The 18,477-nt window shown below is 52.9% G+C and overlaps 1 protein-coding gene across 5 annotated transcripts in view; it reads left to right on the top strand.

Annotated features, from left to right (window-relative positions):
* The window catches only part of G3BP2 (G3BP stress granule assembly factor 2), a 395,323-nt gene that overhangs the window by 122,940 nt on the left and 253,906 nt on the right, over positions 1 to 18,477 (top strand). For 4 of the 5 annotated variants that reach the window (XM_069630575.1, XM_069630576.1, XM_069630573.1 and 1 more), the window contains exon 3: positions 7,568 to 7,649. The exons of the other annotated variant lie outside the window; for it this stretch is intronic. In XM_069630575.1, the coding sequence (XP_069486676.1) occupies positions 7,568 to 7,649 (82 nt within the window). The remainder of the gene's footprint in view (positions 1 to 7,567; positions 7,650 to 18,477) is intronic. 5 annotated transcript variants of the gene reach the window in all.

Below are 18,477 nucleotides of genomic sequence, written 5' to 3'. Positions count from 1 at the left end.
GAGTCATTCAATTCAATAGGCTAAGCCAAAGTCACTAGGCCAACGCCTTTGGATAGGATGCAGCACTTCAGGTAAGTATGATATATTTTATTTATATCGCGCTCATACACAGGTGTTTCAGAGTGCGACAAGGCAAGGGAGCGAAACAGATCTTACTAGGCCCAGGGACACTGAGAACGTGCAAGTGCATGGGATAGGGAGAAGTGCATGGAGGGGTGGGAGAAAGTGCAGAGCAAAGGAGAAACTGGAGTAATAATAAATAATAAAATCAGCCCAAAGTGGTAGTGCAGCCAAGTGGCAAGTGCTAGGTTTGAGGCAGCAAATCAGGTGGGTCTGATAAGTGCAGGAGGGGGGAAAAGAAAAGGGTTGGGGGGGCTGTATGGGTACAGATACAAACCCCAGTGCAAGGGGTGGCCCGGTGGCAGGATGAGCAGGAACCTGGCACCAGAGACAGAGGGTGTTCAATACAAGGTGCCAAGAGAGCAGATCAGCAGGGGAGAGGCAGGGCGAAGGCCGAAGCAAAGAGGAAGGTCTTGAGGTGCTTCCGGAACCTGAGATGGTTTTCCTCAAGTTATAAAGTGGCAGGGAGGCCCCAGCTGAAGACGGAGATCTACTCCCAGCTCGTTTCTTTGAAAAACTGACCCTGAGGGAGTTGGAGGGGGAGGAGCGAAGAGCTCGAGAGGGGAGGTATTTACTAAATGGAAAAGTCTTCGCACAAGTTCTTAGGACTCTTTGCGAACAAGAAGAATTAAACGTAGGGCTACAAGCACTTTTACAGTAAGAGGTAAGTTCTCCTTAGTAAAGAAGAAAAGATGCAGCTGAAGACTTCTCTTCTTGTACAACTCTGCAGATCTAACTGCTCCTTGGCCTCATTCGTGGGGACCAGAGGGAGGACGTCTGGGGACTCCTGCACTGTACTGGCACCGTCAAAGCTGGCAGCTGGCAAACTTTATTTTCAGTGGCTGTTTCGCGTTTCAGCTCCTTGCGGTACAGCAAATGGCAATAAGTGTTTCCTGGCTGTCAATGTGGACTTTCCTCGCATCGGGGGGCCTGCACTCAACTGGGGGATTGGGGGGGGCAGGTGTGGGGCTTGGTCAGTCCAGCTTCATGTGAGTCTGGAGGATCTTCCGAAAGCCTTCGGCCAGTTTACAAGCAAAGCACACAATCTGGTGTCCCTCTCCCTGGCTCGAAGGTTTCCTGCAGCACTCTGAGGAAATGCAACCAACTCCGAGATGGGTGTCCAGGTGGCTTACTTGGGAGTTGATTGGTCCCACCTTAAAGGGAGAAGTCGTCCTTGCCGGGCTTCTGTTGCGAACTTGGCGATTCGGACCTGCAGCAGGGCTTTACCGGGCAAACTAACTGTTCAGGCGTTGCAGCAGCTGTCCTCTTCGAGCTCTTCAGTTCCTTCGTCCATTGGTCGACTTTGCCTTCCAAGCCAAGAGACTCACCATTTATTCAGTTCTCCCATTAGTTCCATCCTAGCTGCCACTACCCAGCAGGGTAGCTTTCCTTGTCGGACAGTCAGCCAGTCACCAGAGTGCATTCGAGTCTCCTAGGAGACTAAGGACAGGGAGTTTCGGGCACTTCCTGCCTACCCCAGACACTCTGGCGCCAGCGGTGGGTTTCACTCCTGAAGCCCGCCAAAAGCGAATGAACAAAGAGACCAAACCTTGTTTGGCACGCAGAGAAAAACCTCGAAGGGCCTTTCCACAAAGAAATGGCGAAAAAAGACCGAGCACCAATTTTACAAAGATGGCTCATTTTGAAAAACATGGCTCCCGCGATTTAACGTTACCGGAGCTGCAAACAGCTAGCGTCGGGGTAAATCATAGTTCATTGCAAAACCTCTGCCACCAGCCATTCTGAGAGGAAAGGGTAACAGATAAATGCTACATGAGTAACTAGACATAGGGGATACTAAGTAACCCCTCCAGCACTCTAAGATAGGGTGTGCTGGATCTAGAATTTTATAGGACTAAGTCAAGGAGGCCCTAGACCAGTTGCCGGCCGTGTCGCAGGCCATGGAACACTAACTGGAGTCCTTACTCGCGGCCCACAAAGGTGTGGAGGACGAGGGCACAACGCATAGTTTTTCCAATCAAGTATGTGGATGGTACGGGTGAAATACGTGGATGGAGTGCATAAAACTTAAAATACACGGCACGGGTTGGAGTGCGTGGCACGGATTGGACTGCATGGCACGTTTCAAAGTGCATGTAACCCATCATAGCACATCACCACACTTACTCTCTTCTCTACCATCATTCAACTAGAACACGGAGATACTATGACCCCATTCGCTATAGCTGTTCTCATACCAACATCTGCCGCATACTCCCCATCACTCTATCTAAACACTGCTGGTTACACCCCCCCCCAGCCAGGCGTTCTCCTCAGGCCTAATGCAGCCACAATTCTTCTGGATAAATCGTGCCAGAACGAACCCATACTCTTGAGCTCTCAACCACCACACCTACCGCTAAGAAGCAGCTATTACACGAATGCCACCAGCTGCACACATCCGGTGCTCACACGCACCTTTTTCTCTTTCTGTCTGTCTCTTTTGATTTGAACTTTGGTTCCCAAGGGCGTTCAACCTACCAGCACCTTCAGACCATACCAATGGTACATAAGGCGCTATATAAATGCAAAGTAGCATAACAATCACACCAGCTTAGCCGAGGGATGCATCGCTGGACATCCTGTCGTCACTCCACACTCTGGTGTCGGAGATCCAGAAGAGGATGCCACAAGGTCCTGTTCTAATTGCCTCCGACCAACCTCTGCCAAAGTAGCCCCCGCCCACCCCTGCTGGGCGGGCATCCCCGCAGCCTAGGGCGTCCCTACCGGATGAGGTAGGGTCATGCCATTCCATGAAAGCCAAAGCCTCTGAGCTGTTCAGCTTGTGCTGGAAGCAACCAGGAAGGAGGGTACCAGAACCCGCACCCAAGTGCCTGAGGTTGTGACCATTGGTGGATTTGGCAGCTGCGAGGAAACTGATCTAACCTGTCCTGGTCTTCAGTCCCTCCGGACAGCGAGGGCAAGATGAACGCCATGGGGAGGAAAGTGATTTAGACAGCGGCTTCCATTAAGGCGGTCAACCCAGTGGCACTCAACCTTGCCGACATGGTTTCCAGGAGGTGGGAAAACGGTGTCTGCCTTCATCGCCAAGGCTGGTTGAAGGTCATGGATTTCCGACAGGAGGTCTGAACGAAGGTGTTAGGCATGCTTTTCGACAGGGATAACCTTTTCAGGAAGGTTGTCTAGTCCCTCAAGGCCATCCAGGTGGGTGTAGAGACTGCCTGTTCCCTGGGCACCCTCCAGCAGCACCACTCTTCCTTTTGCTCCTCCAGAGGAAAGTCAGCCAGGTCTTCGAAAGGTTTCTTCTCCTTGTTAGGTCAGCCTTCCAGATCGACGACCCAGGAAGCCCAGAGGCTGTTCCCAGGCCTACGGTGGAGGACCACATCGCCAGCCGGGCAGGGAGCCGGTGCCAAAACGAGCATGAACGGCCAAGACGTCTGGCCCTCACATGTGCACCCCACTGGGATTCCAGCTGACTAGGTTAGTCAGCGATTGGGGGAAAAGATCACCGACAGATGGGTGCTAGACACTCTCATCCAAGGACATAACCTACAATATCAGCACAGGTGTCCCTGGATCCCTCTGGTGGCACATCTAGAGCAGTACATCCCTCAGCTCTTGGAGGAACGACGGGCCATGCTATGAAAGGGGGTGATAGAACTGGTTTCCCAGAGCTGGAGGACCATTCTAGACCTGCAGCGTCTGAACAAGTACCTCAAGTCTGTGTGAAGAGGAAGAACCTCTAGCTCACAACAACCGGCAGCCGGTTGGCGAGAGCGGTCACGAGTCAATACCCGAATGCGGGCACGAGTTACTTGAACGAGACCGCCAGACAAGCAAACCTGACCGCGGCTCGGAGAGGAAAGGCGTCCGCGGTTCAGAAATTGACAGCGAGTCAGAACTTGGCAAGGAAGCAAACGGCGGCCGCGGTAGGGAATTAGACCGCGGGTCGCACTTAGACAATGTGGCGGATGAAACCGATATGAAACATAACACACCCAATATGGCCACACAGACTTGGGGTTGGTTGGATAGCACCGTCCCCGACCATGAGGCAGCAATAATACCCGCTCCCCGGGCCTGTACTTACTACACTCACCTGAAGTTCTCCCCAGCAACAGTCAGAACCAGACAGGAGGGACATGGGAGAATGTAGCGGAGCAGCCCTCGACCAGAGGAAGGGGGCGGGGCTTCAGGGAATATTTATAGATGTGACAACCTAGATGCCTCTGATTGGTTGATTTGTATTTTTTCCCTATATAAGAGTGAAACTGACAAAGGACGGTGTGTGTTTTTTCCACGCTCTTTCAGAACATTCGACCTGAGGGAGAGAGTCACACCAGACAGGCTCTGGACCTATGAAGATTGAACGGAGGAATTTGAAGACCCATCCATACCGAAGAAAACTGAATTTGTTTTTATTTTGTTTTCTACCACCTGAATAAAGGATTTTAATTTTCTTCATCCCTGCTTTCCTGCCTCATCCTTACACTCGGAAATTCAATATGGTCACGTTGCAGCCTGTGCTCGGCCAACTCGACCTGGAGGATGTCTACTGCCACATCCCCATTCAATGAACTCTGGTGGCTTCTGCGCTTCGAATTGCAGGGCCATCACTACCAGTTGAAGGCCCTACCCCTTCGGCTTGAAGTTGGGCTCCAGAGTGTTCACAAAGGTCTTGTACTGGTGCCGTCCCATCTGAGTTTACGGGCGATTCACATATGCCCATACCTCGACGACTGGCTTTTCCCGGCCTGAGAGTTCGCAGTCAGACACAGAGGTGGCCGTCAAGCTGCTGACGGATCTGGGATTCTCCAACAGTTATCCAAAGTCCTGCTTGATGCCTTCGCAGAATGTGCTGTTCCTGGGGGCCAGACTCAATACAGTGTCCTGCCTAGCATCACCCTCGGAGGAGAGGGTAGCGGCCATTCAAGGTAACGTGCAGCGGCTGTTGTCCATGAAGACTGCCACGGTGCAGACCATCAAGTCGTTGCTCGGCATGATGTCCTGCATCTACCTCATCTGGCTTTGCAGGTTAGATGCACCGTCTTCAGTAGTTCATGGATGCTCGCTGGGTACAAGTGCCTGGAAACTTTGCGGACAAGATCACTCTGGACGAGTTCCGTCTGGCGATAAGTGGTGGGCCGTCCGTTCCAACATCGTCTGGGGGCACAGGTTTTCAGAACTTTCCATTACAGGAAATGGTCACCAGACGCTTCTCTGAAAGGCTAGGCAGCCCACACCGGATGTCTGCATGCCAGAGGCCTCTGGCTGCCGGAGAAGGTGGTTCTTCATATCAACGTCCTTGAGCTGCGGGGAGTGTTCTGGCCCTCGAGTCATACCTTCCGTATCTGAAGGGCAAGGTGGTGAGTATCTTAACCGACAACACCACAACGATGGTCTACATCCGGAAACAAGGGGGCAATCTATCTCCGGCGCTCTCCATGGAAGCGGAGGACTTGCGGTGCTGGGCTGTTGGACAGGAAATGTTCCTTGTCACTCTTCACCTAGCGGGAGTAGAGAACCCCATTGCGGATTCCCTCAGCAGGGAATTTCACTCCAGCCAAGAGTGGGAACTGAAGCAGGACTAGGTGGACCACATTTTCACCAAGTGGGCAGGCCCCAGATCGATCTGTTTGCGACGGCGGTGAACTCCAAATGCCAGAAGTTTGAAACAACCAAGGAGCCTGGTGACATGTTCTCTCCATTACGCATTTCCTCAGTTGCCTCTCCCGCTAAGTCATCAATACACTCTGTGCTGGTGTAGGATGATACTCATCGCCCCGGTGTGGCCAAGGCAGATTTGGTTTCCAGAGCTAAACCTGTCGGCATCCCCTCCGAGCAAGCTACCAGTGTTCCTGGCTCTTCTCGCCAGAGAAGGAGGTGCAATCCTGCATCACGACCCAGGATCGCTGAACCTGAGGGCTTGGCTCCTGCTGCCTTGGACGTTGGAGGATATGAGTTGCCTGTGGACTGCAGGGAGGTCCTTGCCAAGGCCAGGGTGGTGTTGACTTCAAAGTGCTACGATCACAAGTGGAAGCACTTTGCTACGTGGTGCCGGTTGCAGAATATAACCCACCGCAGGTTCTTCCATAGTTGGTATCTTTGGCCAAGTCCGGACTGGCGCACGCCTCGATCAAGGTACACCTGGCGGCTATCGCCTACACCAGGTCTCCAGGCATGTATTTTCTTTGGTCTCATCGACTCGTCAAGGAATTCCTGAAATAACTTTTTTGCTCTTTCCCACCGGTGAAACTCAACGTGGTGCTGATGAGGATCATGGGGGTTCCCTTCGAGCCTATGCATCAGGCCCCTCAATTTCCTCTCGTGGGAAACTGCTTTCCTGGTGGCCATCACCTCCGCCAGGAGGGTAGGTGAGATACAGGCCCTATCTTGCAAGCAGCCATACCCGGCTTGCACGAATCGAGATTGGTGCTGTGGACACACGCCTCTTTCATTTTCTTGAACCCTTTGTCCCAAGGCTTCATATCAAGGTGGCTGTCCGGCTGCATCATGCACTGGCATCGGTTGGTGTCCGAGAGCCCACTCCACCAGCGCAATTGCTGCGAAGCCAGCGTTTCTGGCTGGTGTGCCCCTGCTGTACATCTGCAGGGCTGCTACGTGGAGGTCCACGCACACCTTCACAAATTTCTACTGCGCCGACAGGGATTCCAGGGAGGAGTAGAGAGCCGGCCAAGCAGTGCTATGCAACCTGTTCACGTGAGGTGAGTCTGTTCCAGAGATTAGAGTTGATTGGGTCTGTTGAGTCTTTCCACCTCCCGTGGTTGTGTAGTTTTATACGGCTGTGTATTCGTTATACAGGAGCATGTGAATCCATGCAGACCCCATGCTAGCGAAGGTTTGTTACCTACCTGTAACTGGTTTCCAGCATGGTCTGGCATGGATTCATATGCAAACTCTCCCTCTGCGGCTCTTCTTGGTCATACTGCCACTTAACGTGCTTGCCAAATCTGAATATGGCTGCAAGAGGAGGGGCTTAGGTAGAGAGCTGTCATTGGATGGGGGGGCTGTACGACCCAGAGCTCAGTGATTGGTTTAGAGGAGAAATAGTGTTCAAGTGAAACTGTTTTTTTTCTTTCATTTACCGAGGATTTCCCAGCCTGATGACTGGGAATATTCATGAGCATGTGAATCCATGCCGGATCCGTGCTGGAGAACAATAGTTACAAGTAAGTAACTTGTTCATTTCTGCTGCACTCTAGCTGCAAGCTGCCACCTGCAAACCAATCACATTTTGATCTTCTTTTCAATGTACTGCAGTCAAATGTTGGACTGTTTATAGCTGTTGAACATTTTACTCATTTTGTGTGGATATTTATCAAAGTACTATCTCCTGATCAATATCCATTTCCAGTGTCTGTTGTGCAACCTTGCACATTGTTTCTTATACATTGTGTGCTTATTTTGGGTTTGGTTGCATACATTTTTTTTTTGATATACCTTATTCTGTGGTCTATCTTTTCAGGTTTTATGGCCGGACTTCCTCTTACGTTCATGGTGGTCTTGATGCCACTGGAAAGCCTCAAGAAGCGGTTTATGGTCAAGCTGTATGTATTATTTGAGTCATACGGGTTTGTGTGCAGAAGTGATTAATTTTTGCCCATGAATAAACTTTTTACTTTGCTATAGATGTGGGGTATACATTGTGTTAAAAACAACTTTTGCTAGTGTTAATACAATGCTGTCTTGATGAGCAGAAATGCTGGGGTTAATCTCCCTCAGGATAGTGAAGTGTGTAACTCTTGATAATTGAGGCTGTCTGTGGTGCAGTGTATTAGGATAATGAAAGTGATCTATAGTCTTGTAATTGGCCCAAAGGTTTGGAATTTTATTGGCATATTCGTGTAACCTTTTCATTTTTCGAATGACATTTTAGCTTGGAAAGGGCTAAGGGTAAACCTGATGCTTGGTTGAAAGGAAAAGTTACTCAATCCTTTAGCCCCTGGAAAATGTCCAGGATAGCTTGTTTCCCGATTGAATGTTACATGACGGTTTGCTCCTTGCTAGCGCCATTCTTAGTAGACCTCTTCAGAGAAATTATCACCACGGACACCACTGAAAAAGTGGCTGATTCCATGCAAGCAGCAATATCGGTGATCCCCAAACCGGGTAAGAGCCAAATGATGTGTGGTAACAATAGACCAATTTCTCTTTTGAATGCGGACATCAAACTTCTAGCTAAAATCTTTCTGGTAAGGATCAATCCTCTGCTTCTGAAATTAATTCATCAGAATCAGACGGGCTTCATTATGGGTAGGAACAGTTATGTCAATTTAAGGGCGCTAGCGGATGTTATATTTATGAAGAATGACTCTCTAGAACCCTAAGCTGCTGTCAGTATTGGGGTTTTCCAGCATGGGGTCTGGCATGGATTCACATGCTCATGAATATTCCCCATCGTCAGGCTGGGAATCCTCGGAAAGTAAAAATCAGTATCGGTTTTGTTTCTGATCGGTCTTTCTTAGAAGTAACCAATCACTGATCTCTGGGTCATACTGCCCCCAGCCAATGACTACCCACTTCACTAAGGCCCTCCCCTGGCAGCCATCCTCAGATTTTTACCGGACGTTCAAGTGTTGGGAGTCCTCGTGCTTTAGCTCTCGAGCTTTTACTGCATTTATGCGCTTTTTCAAGAGATTTTCTCATTTTTTTTTCGTTTAATTGAGCCTCAAGCTCCACCGTTCTACTTCCGATTACGGGGACCCGTTTCGGAATTCTTCTACGCCCCTCAAGGGTGAAGTTTTCATCGAGCTACGCTTCTTGGAGGATTCCAGAAGATCTGTGGCCTACCTCAACGGACATGGCCCAGGACAAGGGAAGCTCGACGCCCGGATCCAAGCTGTTCAGGAGCTGCCCTGGATGCAGATTGCAAAATGTTTTCAAGGATGACAAGCATTCGAGATGTCTCTACTGCCTTCATGAGGACAAGACGCACGTGGAGAAGGACTGTGCGTTCTGCAAGAACCTGTCGGAACGGACCAAGCAAGATCTTCGTTCCCGCCTCGCCGCCTGGCTGGAGAAGGGCACAGCAGGTGAGAAGGCGAAGAAAAAGTCTGAGCAGTCTTCTAAGTCCTGTGAGGGTGCCTCGGCGACGGTGGCCCAACAGAAGGCCAAGCACCGCGAGTCTGCGGGCACCAGGAGCGCCGAAAGGTCGGGCTCTTTGGCTGCCAGGCAGGGCGCGACTTCCCCGGCACGATCAACCACGAGCCATCACTCTGGTTCGGGGAAGAGGAAGTCCGAGAATCTGGATAAGCTTCTGGAGAGGCCCCGGTCGATCTCGAAGGGAGCCGAGGGGGAGCGAGGCGATGATTCCCCCTCCACCCCCCAAAGCGAAGGCCCAGGACGCACCTGAGGTGGTGAGGGCCTTGATCCACCCGGCAAAGGCCTCTATTGAGGTTGTCGCAGCGGCCCTGGCGAAGCCGGCAGAGGCTACACCAGTGGAGGCGTTCTCGGGGCCCAGAGTTTCCCTGCTAACGCAGAGGGAATCCTCTTTCCAGACCATCGTTAAGACCCCGGTGGAAAAAGAGGGGGGGGGCCGGTGGCCCTTACGGACTCGTCATCCGAGGAGGATCCGGTGGAAACTGTGAAAGGCCTCAACAAGAGGTTCGATCCCAGGGGAAGGTTCCTGCTGATGTGATCGAAGATAGCGATGACAAGGGCCCAGTGGAGCAGCCATCCCGTCCGTCGCAGCCATTGCCCGAGCAACAGGATAGCTCGGCGGCCATTTTGTTGGCGATCCAATCCTTATGTACTGAGGACGAGGTTACCACGGACCCCGACGGAGGATCCAGAACCAGGACCGTTGGGAAGCCCTCCGAACAAGTGGAGGAGAGTCCACCCCGCACTGGCCTTCGTGCCCACGAGGCCCGTGGACCCCCCTCGTCCCAGGAGGCTTACAGAGACCGCGGCAAGCAAGGAGGGTCCCGCCGTCAAGGAGGCCAAGGCGACAAGGCCTCTTCCAAGCAGGACTGAACCGGCCGTAGCGTCGGGCCCCCACCGAAGCACCCCGGTGGGAGGCCGGCTGACGAAGTTCGTCAGCGTGTGGGAGTGCTGGACACCCTGGCCCGTGGACACTCGCTAGAATTTCAAAAGAAATGTCCTTGCATTCCTCCCGTGGCCAGGAAGAAGAATCGCGTCCCTCAACTGCTGTTGGGGGTAAGGGCGATGCTTAAGAAAAGTGCCATCGAGCTCGTCCCCAAGAGGCTCTGGGGCTCCGTACTCAAGGTACTTTATCGTCAGAAAGAAGATAGGCGGTTGGCGCCCCATCCTGGACCTGCGTCGAACAAGTACATCAAGGCACAGATATTCAGGATGGTCACCCTCCAGCACGTGCTGGGACAGCTGGAGGAGGGTGACTTCCTATCGTCGCTGGACCTGGAGGATGCCTACTTCCACATCCCCATTCTAAAAGGACACAAAGTTACTCTGATTCGTAGTCCAGGGGCGTCACTACCAATTCAGAGCCCTGCCGTTTCGGATTGAAGTCGGCACCCAGGGTGTTCACCAAGTGCCTTGCACCAGTGGCGGCGTGGCTGCGCCTGCAAGGGGATCCACGTCTACCCCTACCTGGACGACTGGCTAATCCGTGCAAGGTCAAGAGAACTCTCCGTCGAACACACAGCGAGGACCGTCCGCCTGCTCTTGGAACTGGGATTCGCCATAAACTACCCCAAATCCCACCTGGTCCCTTCGCAGGTGGCACTGTTTTTGGGAGCCAAGCTCGATACAGTGGAGCGATTGGCATCTCCGTCGGAAGAACGGACGAAGTCCATTTTGGGCAAGGTGCAGCGCCTGTTAGCCACGGACGTGGCCAGGTTGAGGTCCATCAAGTCCCTCATCGGGATGATGTCTTCATGCATCTACCTTGTCCCCCTTTGCAGACTTCGGACGCGCCCGAAGAGTTCCTCGGCGCCCGCTGGATTCAAGCGGCAGGCAGCTTCGAAGCTAGGATCCCGCTCGACGAGGAGTTCCGTCGGGCGATTCGATGGTGGGGTACCAGTGCGCTCCTCGTGGCAGGCACGGACTTCCAGACCCCAGCGTATCAGACTGTGACGATGGACACCTCCCTGGAGGGATGGGGGGGGCCCCCCACACCGGAGATCTCCATGCAAGAGGCCTCTGTCTCCGGGACGAGAGGTCTCTCCACATCAACATCCTGAAGCTACGAGCCATGTTCTGGGCGCTCAAATCGTTCCTTCCGTCCCTCAAGGACAAAGTGGTGAGGATCTTCACCGACAACACCACCATGATCTACATCTGGAAGCAGGGAGGCACCAGATCCCCAGCCCTATCCGAGGAGGCCCAGGATCTGTGGCACTGGGCCGTCGCCCAGGGGATGTTTCTGGTTTCCTTCCACCTGGCAGGAATAAAACCATCGCCGACTCACTCAGCAGGGAGCTGCGCTCGTGCCACGAGTGGGAACTACACCAGGACCAGGTGGATTGGCTCTGTCAACGATGGGGTAAACCCCAGATCGACCTGTTCGTGATGGCGACGAACTCCAAGTGCCAGAGGTTTGCCAGCAGGTTCACACAGCCAAGGAGCATGGGCGATGCTTTCTCGTTCCCTTGGGACGGCCTGTTCCTGTACGCGTTCCCTCCGTTGCTGCTCCGTCTCATCAACCAGCTCAAGAGGTCCAGGATGATTCTCACCGCACCGGCGTGGCCGAGACCGATCTGGTTCCCGGACCTTCTGGACTTGTCAGCGTCCCCACCTATCAAGCTGGCGACAGACGTGGATCTTATCTCCAGAGGAGGAGGCGCCATTCTTCATCACGACCCGGAGTCGCTGAACTTGCAGGCTTGGCTCCTGCAGCACTAGAGTTTGGAGGATACGATATCCCGGCTGACTGCAGAGGTTCTTGCAAAAGCCAGGACGTCCTCAACCCTCAAGTGCTATGGACATATGTGGAAGAGGTTCTCTGTCTGGTGCCGTGCACAGAAGATTAACCCTCTGCGGATTACGGCCCCTCAAGCATTGCCGTACCTACTGTCGCTGGCCAAAGCTGGACTAGCTCACCCCTCCATCAAAATGCATCTGGCTGCCATCTCCCGATACACCAGAACTACAGGACGGGCGTCCTTGTGGTCTCATCGCCTGGCGAAGGAATTTATGAAGGGACTATTCCAATCGTTCCCGCCGGTGAAGGCCCCTGCCCCGGCGTGGGCGCTCAACGTGGTGTTGACCAGGCTCATGGGGTCCTCATTCGAGCCTATGCATTCGGCGCTGTTGAAGTTCCTATCGTGAAAGACGGCATTTCTCGTGGCCATCACCTCCGCACGACGAGTGGAAGAGATCCAGGTCCTATCTTGCAAGCCTCCATACTTGACTTTTCACGACACAAGGGTGGTGCTGAGGACGCACCCCTCCTTTATGCCCAAGGTGCCGTCAGACTTCCACCTCAACGAGCCCTTGGTGTTGCCAGTTTTCTTCCCTTCGTCTCCGGCCGAGAGGACTTTGCACTTGGTGGATGTGGCTAGAGCGCTGAAGTTCTACGTGGACTGCACAAAGAGTTTTCTTTTTGTGAACTTTTGACCTGTGAATCAAGGGAAGGCTCTCTCTAAGGCTTCCATTTCCAGATGGCTCTCCAGTTGCATCATGCACTGTCACCAGTTGGCAAACCGACTGCTGCCCGGCCGTCCGAGTCCATTCGACCAGAGCGATCGCTGCTACCACGGCATTCCTGTCTGGTGTGCCCCTGCTGGACATCTTCAGGGCTGCTACGTGGAGGTCGACGCACACCTTCACAAGATTCTACTGCGTCGATCGGGACTCCAAGGAGGAGTCCAGGGTCGGCAAGGCAGTGCTGCACAACCTGTTCGCTTAAGGTGAGCCTGGTGAGGAGGTAAGAGATGCTTAATGTTGAGTTGTTATATTGCTTAATGTTGAGCCTGTTGCCACCTCCTGTGGTTGTGCATGTTTATACTGCTATGTATTCTTATTTATGATGTTTGTTAATCTGCTTAGAATCACATGCTTTGCATAGTCCGACATCCAGTGGTCACTGCGGAGTATTGCATTTTGTTTTTCGTAGTCCAAAAGGGGACGTCGACAAGGCGTGTCTGTAACACTATCCCTATAGTGACGTGCGGTGTACCCACAATCCCTCACGCGTCGAGGTCCCTCAGATTGTTTTTTTCCGCCCAGATATTGGTTGCCTTTACGCGGAGCTATGTTATGATATGATAGTTTATTTATATAGCGCCTATACACAATGTGTTTCAAAGCGCTCCAAGGAGGGAGGGGACATAGGAAAAATACAGTTACATTCAGTAAAAGTCCTTGAAACAATACAGAATGTGAAAAATAACTATCGTAATAGGCCTGTCGACATTTCCGATAGTGCAAGTGCATAGAACAAACAAGGACAGAGGAAAATGGATTGGAAGGAGAACAAAGCAAGCAGTAACATTACTATGTCTGACGACAAGTTACGCAGTGCAGGTGGTAACAAGAGGCGGGGTGGGAGGCCGGGCAAGGGGACGGAGGGGAAGGAGAACAAGGCACGCTACTGAGCAAAAATGTCAGTGACAAATTTGCAGAGCAGGGGAGGGGCGGAGGGAGAGAACAAGGGGGGGGAGGAGGGGAGACAGACAAGCTGCTATCAAGAGTCACGGAACAGATGATAGGAGTAAGTGCTAGGAGGGGGAAGTCTGAGAGGAGGGAGAATATAGAAGGCGGGAGTAGGAAGGAAGTGGAAGAGGATGGAAGTGAGGAGAGTGGACGGGAAGGAGGCAGGAGAGGGGGTGAAAAACAGAGCAAAAGGGGGGGGGGCCAGCAGGGTGAGGGCAGGCAGACACTCACGGAGGGGCAGGGGGGCAGGCAGACACTCACGGAGGGGCAGGGGGGCAGGCAGACACTCACGGAGGGGCAGGGGGGGCAGGCAGACACTCGCGGAGGGGCAGGGGGGCAGGCAGACACTCACGGAGGGGCAGGCAGACACTCGCGGAGGGGCAGGGGGGCAGGCAGACACTCACGGAGGGGCAGGGGGGCAGGCAGACACTCACGGAGGGGCAGGGGGGCAGGCAGACACTCACGGAGGGGCAGGCAGACACTCGCGGAGGGGCAGGTGGGCAGGCAGACACTCACGGAGGGGCAGGGGGGGCAGGCAGACACTCACGGAGGGGCAGGGGGGCAGGCAGACACTCACGGAGGGGCAGGCAGACACTCATGGAGGGGCAGGGGGGCAGGCAGACCCTCACGGAGGGGGACGGGCGAACAGCGTACCGCAGTGGACAGCGGTAGACAGGGCCTTTGAAGTGGGCCTTCGATGTTGCGGCCGGCTCCCGCCTCCCGGTTGCAGCCGTTGGCTTAAGGGGCCAATGGCAACCAATGGGGGAGGGAGGCGGGAGCTGGCACCATAAGATGCAGAAACAGCAATTCAAAAACCTAGCCCAGCACACAGCCATCTTGGATGGTCTAAGGCATCAGGCCTCAATATGGCATATATAAAACAAATCAAAAGTAGAAATGCGCGGAGCACAGCATGGCGATTCAAGTTATATAAGGTATGCAGGCACTGTGAAATGTGCAATTAAGGCAGGTTTTCAAAGCTGCTCGCCGCAACTTGCCGAAGCGTCCCACAATTGTCAGCTCCTTACCCCACAGCAAAGCGCAGCAAGAAGTCCAGGCGTCGATGGAGGGTGCTGGGGGCAGAGGGAAGGGGCTCCGTAGAAGGCAGCAGTAGGAAAGGAGCTCCTCGAGAGACATTGCAAATTCATTTACTCGACCTTTGGTCGTTCCTTATTAATATCCATTACATAGATCCCTCCCTCGACGTAGCTGCAAAGCTGTTTCTCTGCCGAGCAAGAACTTCGACGTCGGGGACGAGACGGAGGAGATCCTTCCGTGGCCTGGCCTCGCCAGCCAAAAGACAGTAGGGAGAGTGGGGTCGTGGGACATTTCTTGTTTCTCTCTGAGAATGCCTTTCCCCTCCCCTCGGGGTTATCACAGCTAAATATTTCCTCGGCTATGGAGAGTACACCCTTTTAGGTTTTGCCCGCGTTGCAAGGGCAAGTTCACCTGGAAAGACCAGCATAAACGGTGTAACCGTTGCTTGCCCCTCGATCACAAGGAAGATTGCTGCGCGGCTTGTCAGCTTCTTAAGCTTAAGACTTTAAAGGACCGCAGGGTCAAGAGGTGGGCGGCCTACGCCATGTCGAGGTCCGATTCCTCACCCGCCGCCGCAGAAAGTGACGAGGAATGTGATAACCCGACATCCGTTTCGGAAGTCGTAGACCTCTCTAAGGAGCGCTCGCACTCCTCGTCCGTCCCCGGCCCCGACAAGCTCAACTCACGCCCTGCTTATGGGGATGAACACTCCGGCGGCACTGACGCACACAAAAAACACTCCCATAAACACATAACCCACGGCTCTTCGTCAAAGACGAAGAAACCATAAGCGCCAACGGAGACGCAGGTTCCACCAGCGTCCTCCTCAGACCATAAGAGTCTTAAGACCCCCCTCGCAACTGCGACCAGCGACTGGGCTTCCCCCAGATAAGGGTGCTACCCCTAAACCACCAGACGAAGCACTCTGTCGGAGAGCGCCCGTTGCCATAGAACATTTGACGCCCGTAAAGTCAAGACCAGAGCCCTCCACAGACAGATTAATCGTCGCGAGCCTGGACAGGATAGTTTCCACCGATAGCCAGAGGCAGACGGCGAAAGATACATTAAATACCGCTCAGAAGGCTAGAGAAACGCCGAAAAGGCCGGAAGGAAGGCAGGAACTGCCCCCTTCATCTAGAGGGACTCCTAGCCTGCCAGAAGGCTTTTCAGACAGCGACCGTAACCTTTCTTAGTTATGCGATAGGTCAAAGCGTTTCAGGCCGAAAACCTTATTTCCCCCCCTGACATTGACTTTGTGGAGAAGATGATCAAGGAGAAACCCCCTGTCAGCCAAACCATTCCCCCTCGCCTAAGTAAGGAGACAAATTATCCCTTCACTATCTACACCCGCGTTGGTCAGAGGGGTCAACCCGAGGATAGAAAAACTATTCAGTCCCTCTCCTTCAGACCCGTTGTACGTCAGGGGCCACTCTGTACCAGACTCCCTAGTGGTGACAAATGCAAGGAAAAGAGCAGGGGTCCTGCTGTCAACCAGCGAGGCACCACCAGATAAAGAGGGAAAAAATGGTATGCCCTAGGGAAGAGGATCACAGCCTCTGCTGCTTTTTCCACAAGGATTGCAAACCACTCCTTGCTAGCAAGTTACGCAGATGCACAATGGAGCAAGCTATGTAAGGACATAGAGGAGGTGCCAGAACCCCTATGTACACGGCTTCTGGCCAAGATTACTGAAGGGACCCTAGTCAACCAAAGCATTGTGAAAAACACTCTGGATGCTGCAGAAACGGCTGGCCGTTCCCTAGTCCAAGGAATACGGCTCAAACGCCATGTCTGGCTGTGTAATTCGGGGTTTAAACCTGAAGCACAAGCATCTCTAATCAACAGGCCTATAGAAGATGCCAACCTCTTTGAGAAGGCAGTTGATGAGGCACTAGAAACGGCAAAGAAAGATTTTTAACCATCAAAACCCTAGACCAGATTTCTAGGCCTCCTAACAGACGTGGCTATGGCAATAGGCGCTTTTTTTCGAGGCCAACGCCAGCAGCAAAATCAGCAGCAATACTCTGCAAACAACTGGTCCTCTAACCAAGGTACCAGTGGACAATGCAACCAGAGAGGACAACGCCGTGGCAAAGGGAGAGGTCGGGGTTCCACCCCTAGAGGTTCCCACGCCACCAACACCCAATGACTCGCAGATTCGGGTCCCCTCCCATGCATCGCCGGTCAGGGGCCGATTAACATCGTTTCTTCCAGCATGGGAGGGAATTAACATCAGACCGTTGGGCACTATCAACCATAGCCCGTGGCTAGAATATAGAATTCAACAGTTCCCCAACGTACAGACCCCCAAGGGGGACGCATGACACCAGAACACCTTGCCATCCTTCTGCAAGAAGTGGACCAGCTACTGGAAAAAGGGGCCCTAGAGGTCGTGCCTCTATCTCAGGTAACGGAAGGTATTTATTCAGTGTACTTCCTTGTACCCAAAAAGGACTTAACCATGCGCCCTGTACTAGATCTGTTCCCAGCGAACAAATTTGTGAAACCTCAAAAGTTTCTTATGGTGACCTTACAGGAAGTGATCCCCCTTGCTATCTCAAGGAGATTACATGACAACACTGGACATGAAAGATGCATACTTTCATATTTTAATGTTGCCAGCGCACAGGAAATACTTCAGGTTCATGATAGAGGGCAAGCACTACCAGTTCAGAGTGCTACCCTTCGGCATAGCGTCAGCACTGAGGGTATTCACGAAAGTACTGGCAGTGGCAGCGGCCCACCTGCGCAGGTTGTCCATCCCAGTATACCCTTACCTTGACGATTGTCTCATGACAGGGGATTCTTACGAAACATGCTTCTCAAATACCCAAAAGACTGTAGACCTTTTGTTCCAACTGGGCTTCTCCATCAACGAGAAGAAGTCCAGCTTAGACCCCAGCCAGATCAAACAATTCCTAGGGGCTCTAATTCGAACAAAGGACGGCCTCGCCTTCCTCTCCAACGAGAGGGTCCAAAACATGCTGTTTCAGATCCCTCAATATGTGACAGGTCAAGAGGTGACGTAACGCAGAGCAATGCGCTTGCTAGGAATGATGGCGTCATGTATTTATTTGGTACCTCATGCGCGCCTGCGCCCAATGCTAGAGTGGCTTAACAGCCAGTGGTGTCAGGCCAGGGGACAATGAGACGATCTAGTGGTGGTCTCGCAGGCCTTTGTTCTCTCGCTACGGTGGTGGATAAAGGAAAACCTGCTAATAGGGAAACTTTTTCCCACACCCGCAGTGGAAGCCACTCTAACCACAGACGCATCCCTCACAGGATGGGGGGGGGGCTCACCTATCCCATCAGACTGCTCACGGAGTGTGGACTCCGAGCGTAGCATCCAAGCACATAAACTTACTGGAGCTACTGACTGTGTTCAAGGCACTAAAAGCCTTCCAGGCACACCTACAAGGGAAGACAGCGATGGTCGTCACGGACAGCAACACAGCCATGTGCTACCTCAACAAGCAAGGGGGCACTCACTCTCCAGGCTGTCCCAGAACATTTGGAAGTGGGCTCTCAAACACAGGTTCCTACTTTCACAACATGTACCAGGGGAACTCAATCTGCTAGCAGACTAACTCAGCAGAGACTTCCCTCTGCCCTCAGAGTACGAATGACGGTTACACGAAGACATCGTCTTCAATGTTTTCATACAATGGGGATTCCCAAAAATAGACCTGTTTGCTACTCTGGAGAACTCACAATGCCAAGATTACACCTCCAGGTACCCCCATAACCAATCCAAGGGGAACGGTC

This window comes from Ambystoma mexicanum, chromosome 6q (assembly GCF_040938575.1).
Source record: "Ambystoma mexicanum isolate Mex_15411 chromosome 6q, UKY_AmexF1_1, whole genome shotgun sequence".
Classification (NCBI taxonomy): Eukaryota; Metazoa; Chordata; class Amphibia; order Caudata; family Ambystomatidae; genus Ambystoma; species Ambystoma mexicanum.
Note: the sequence above shows the minus strand (reverse complement) of the source record. Positions and strands in the feature narration are given on the sequence as shown.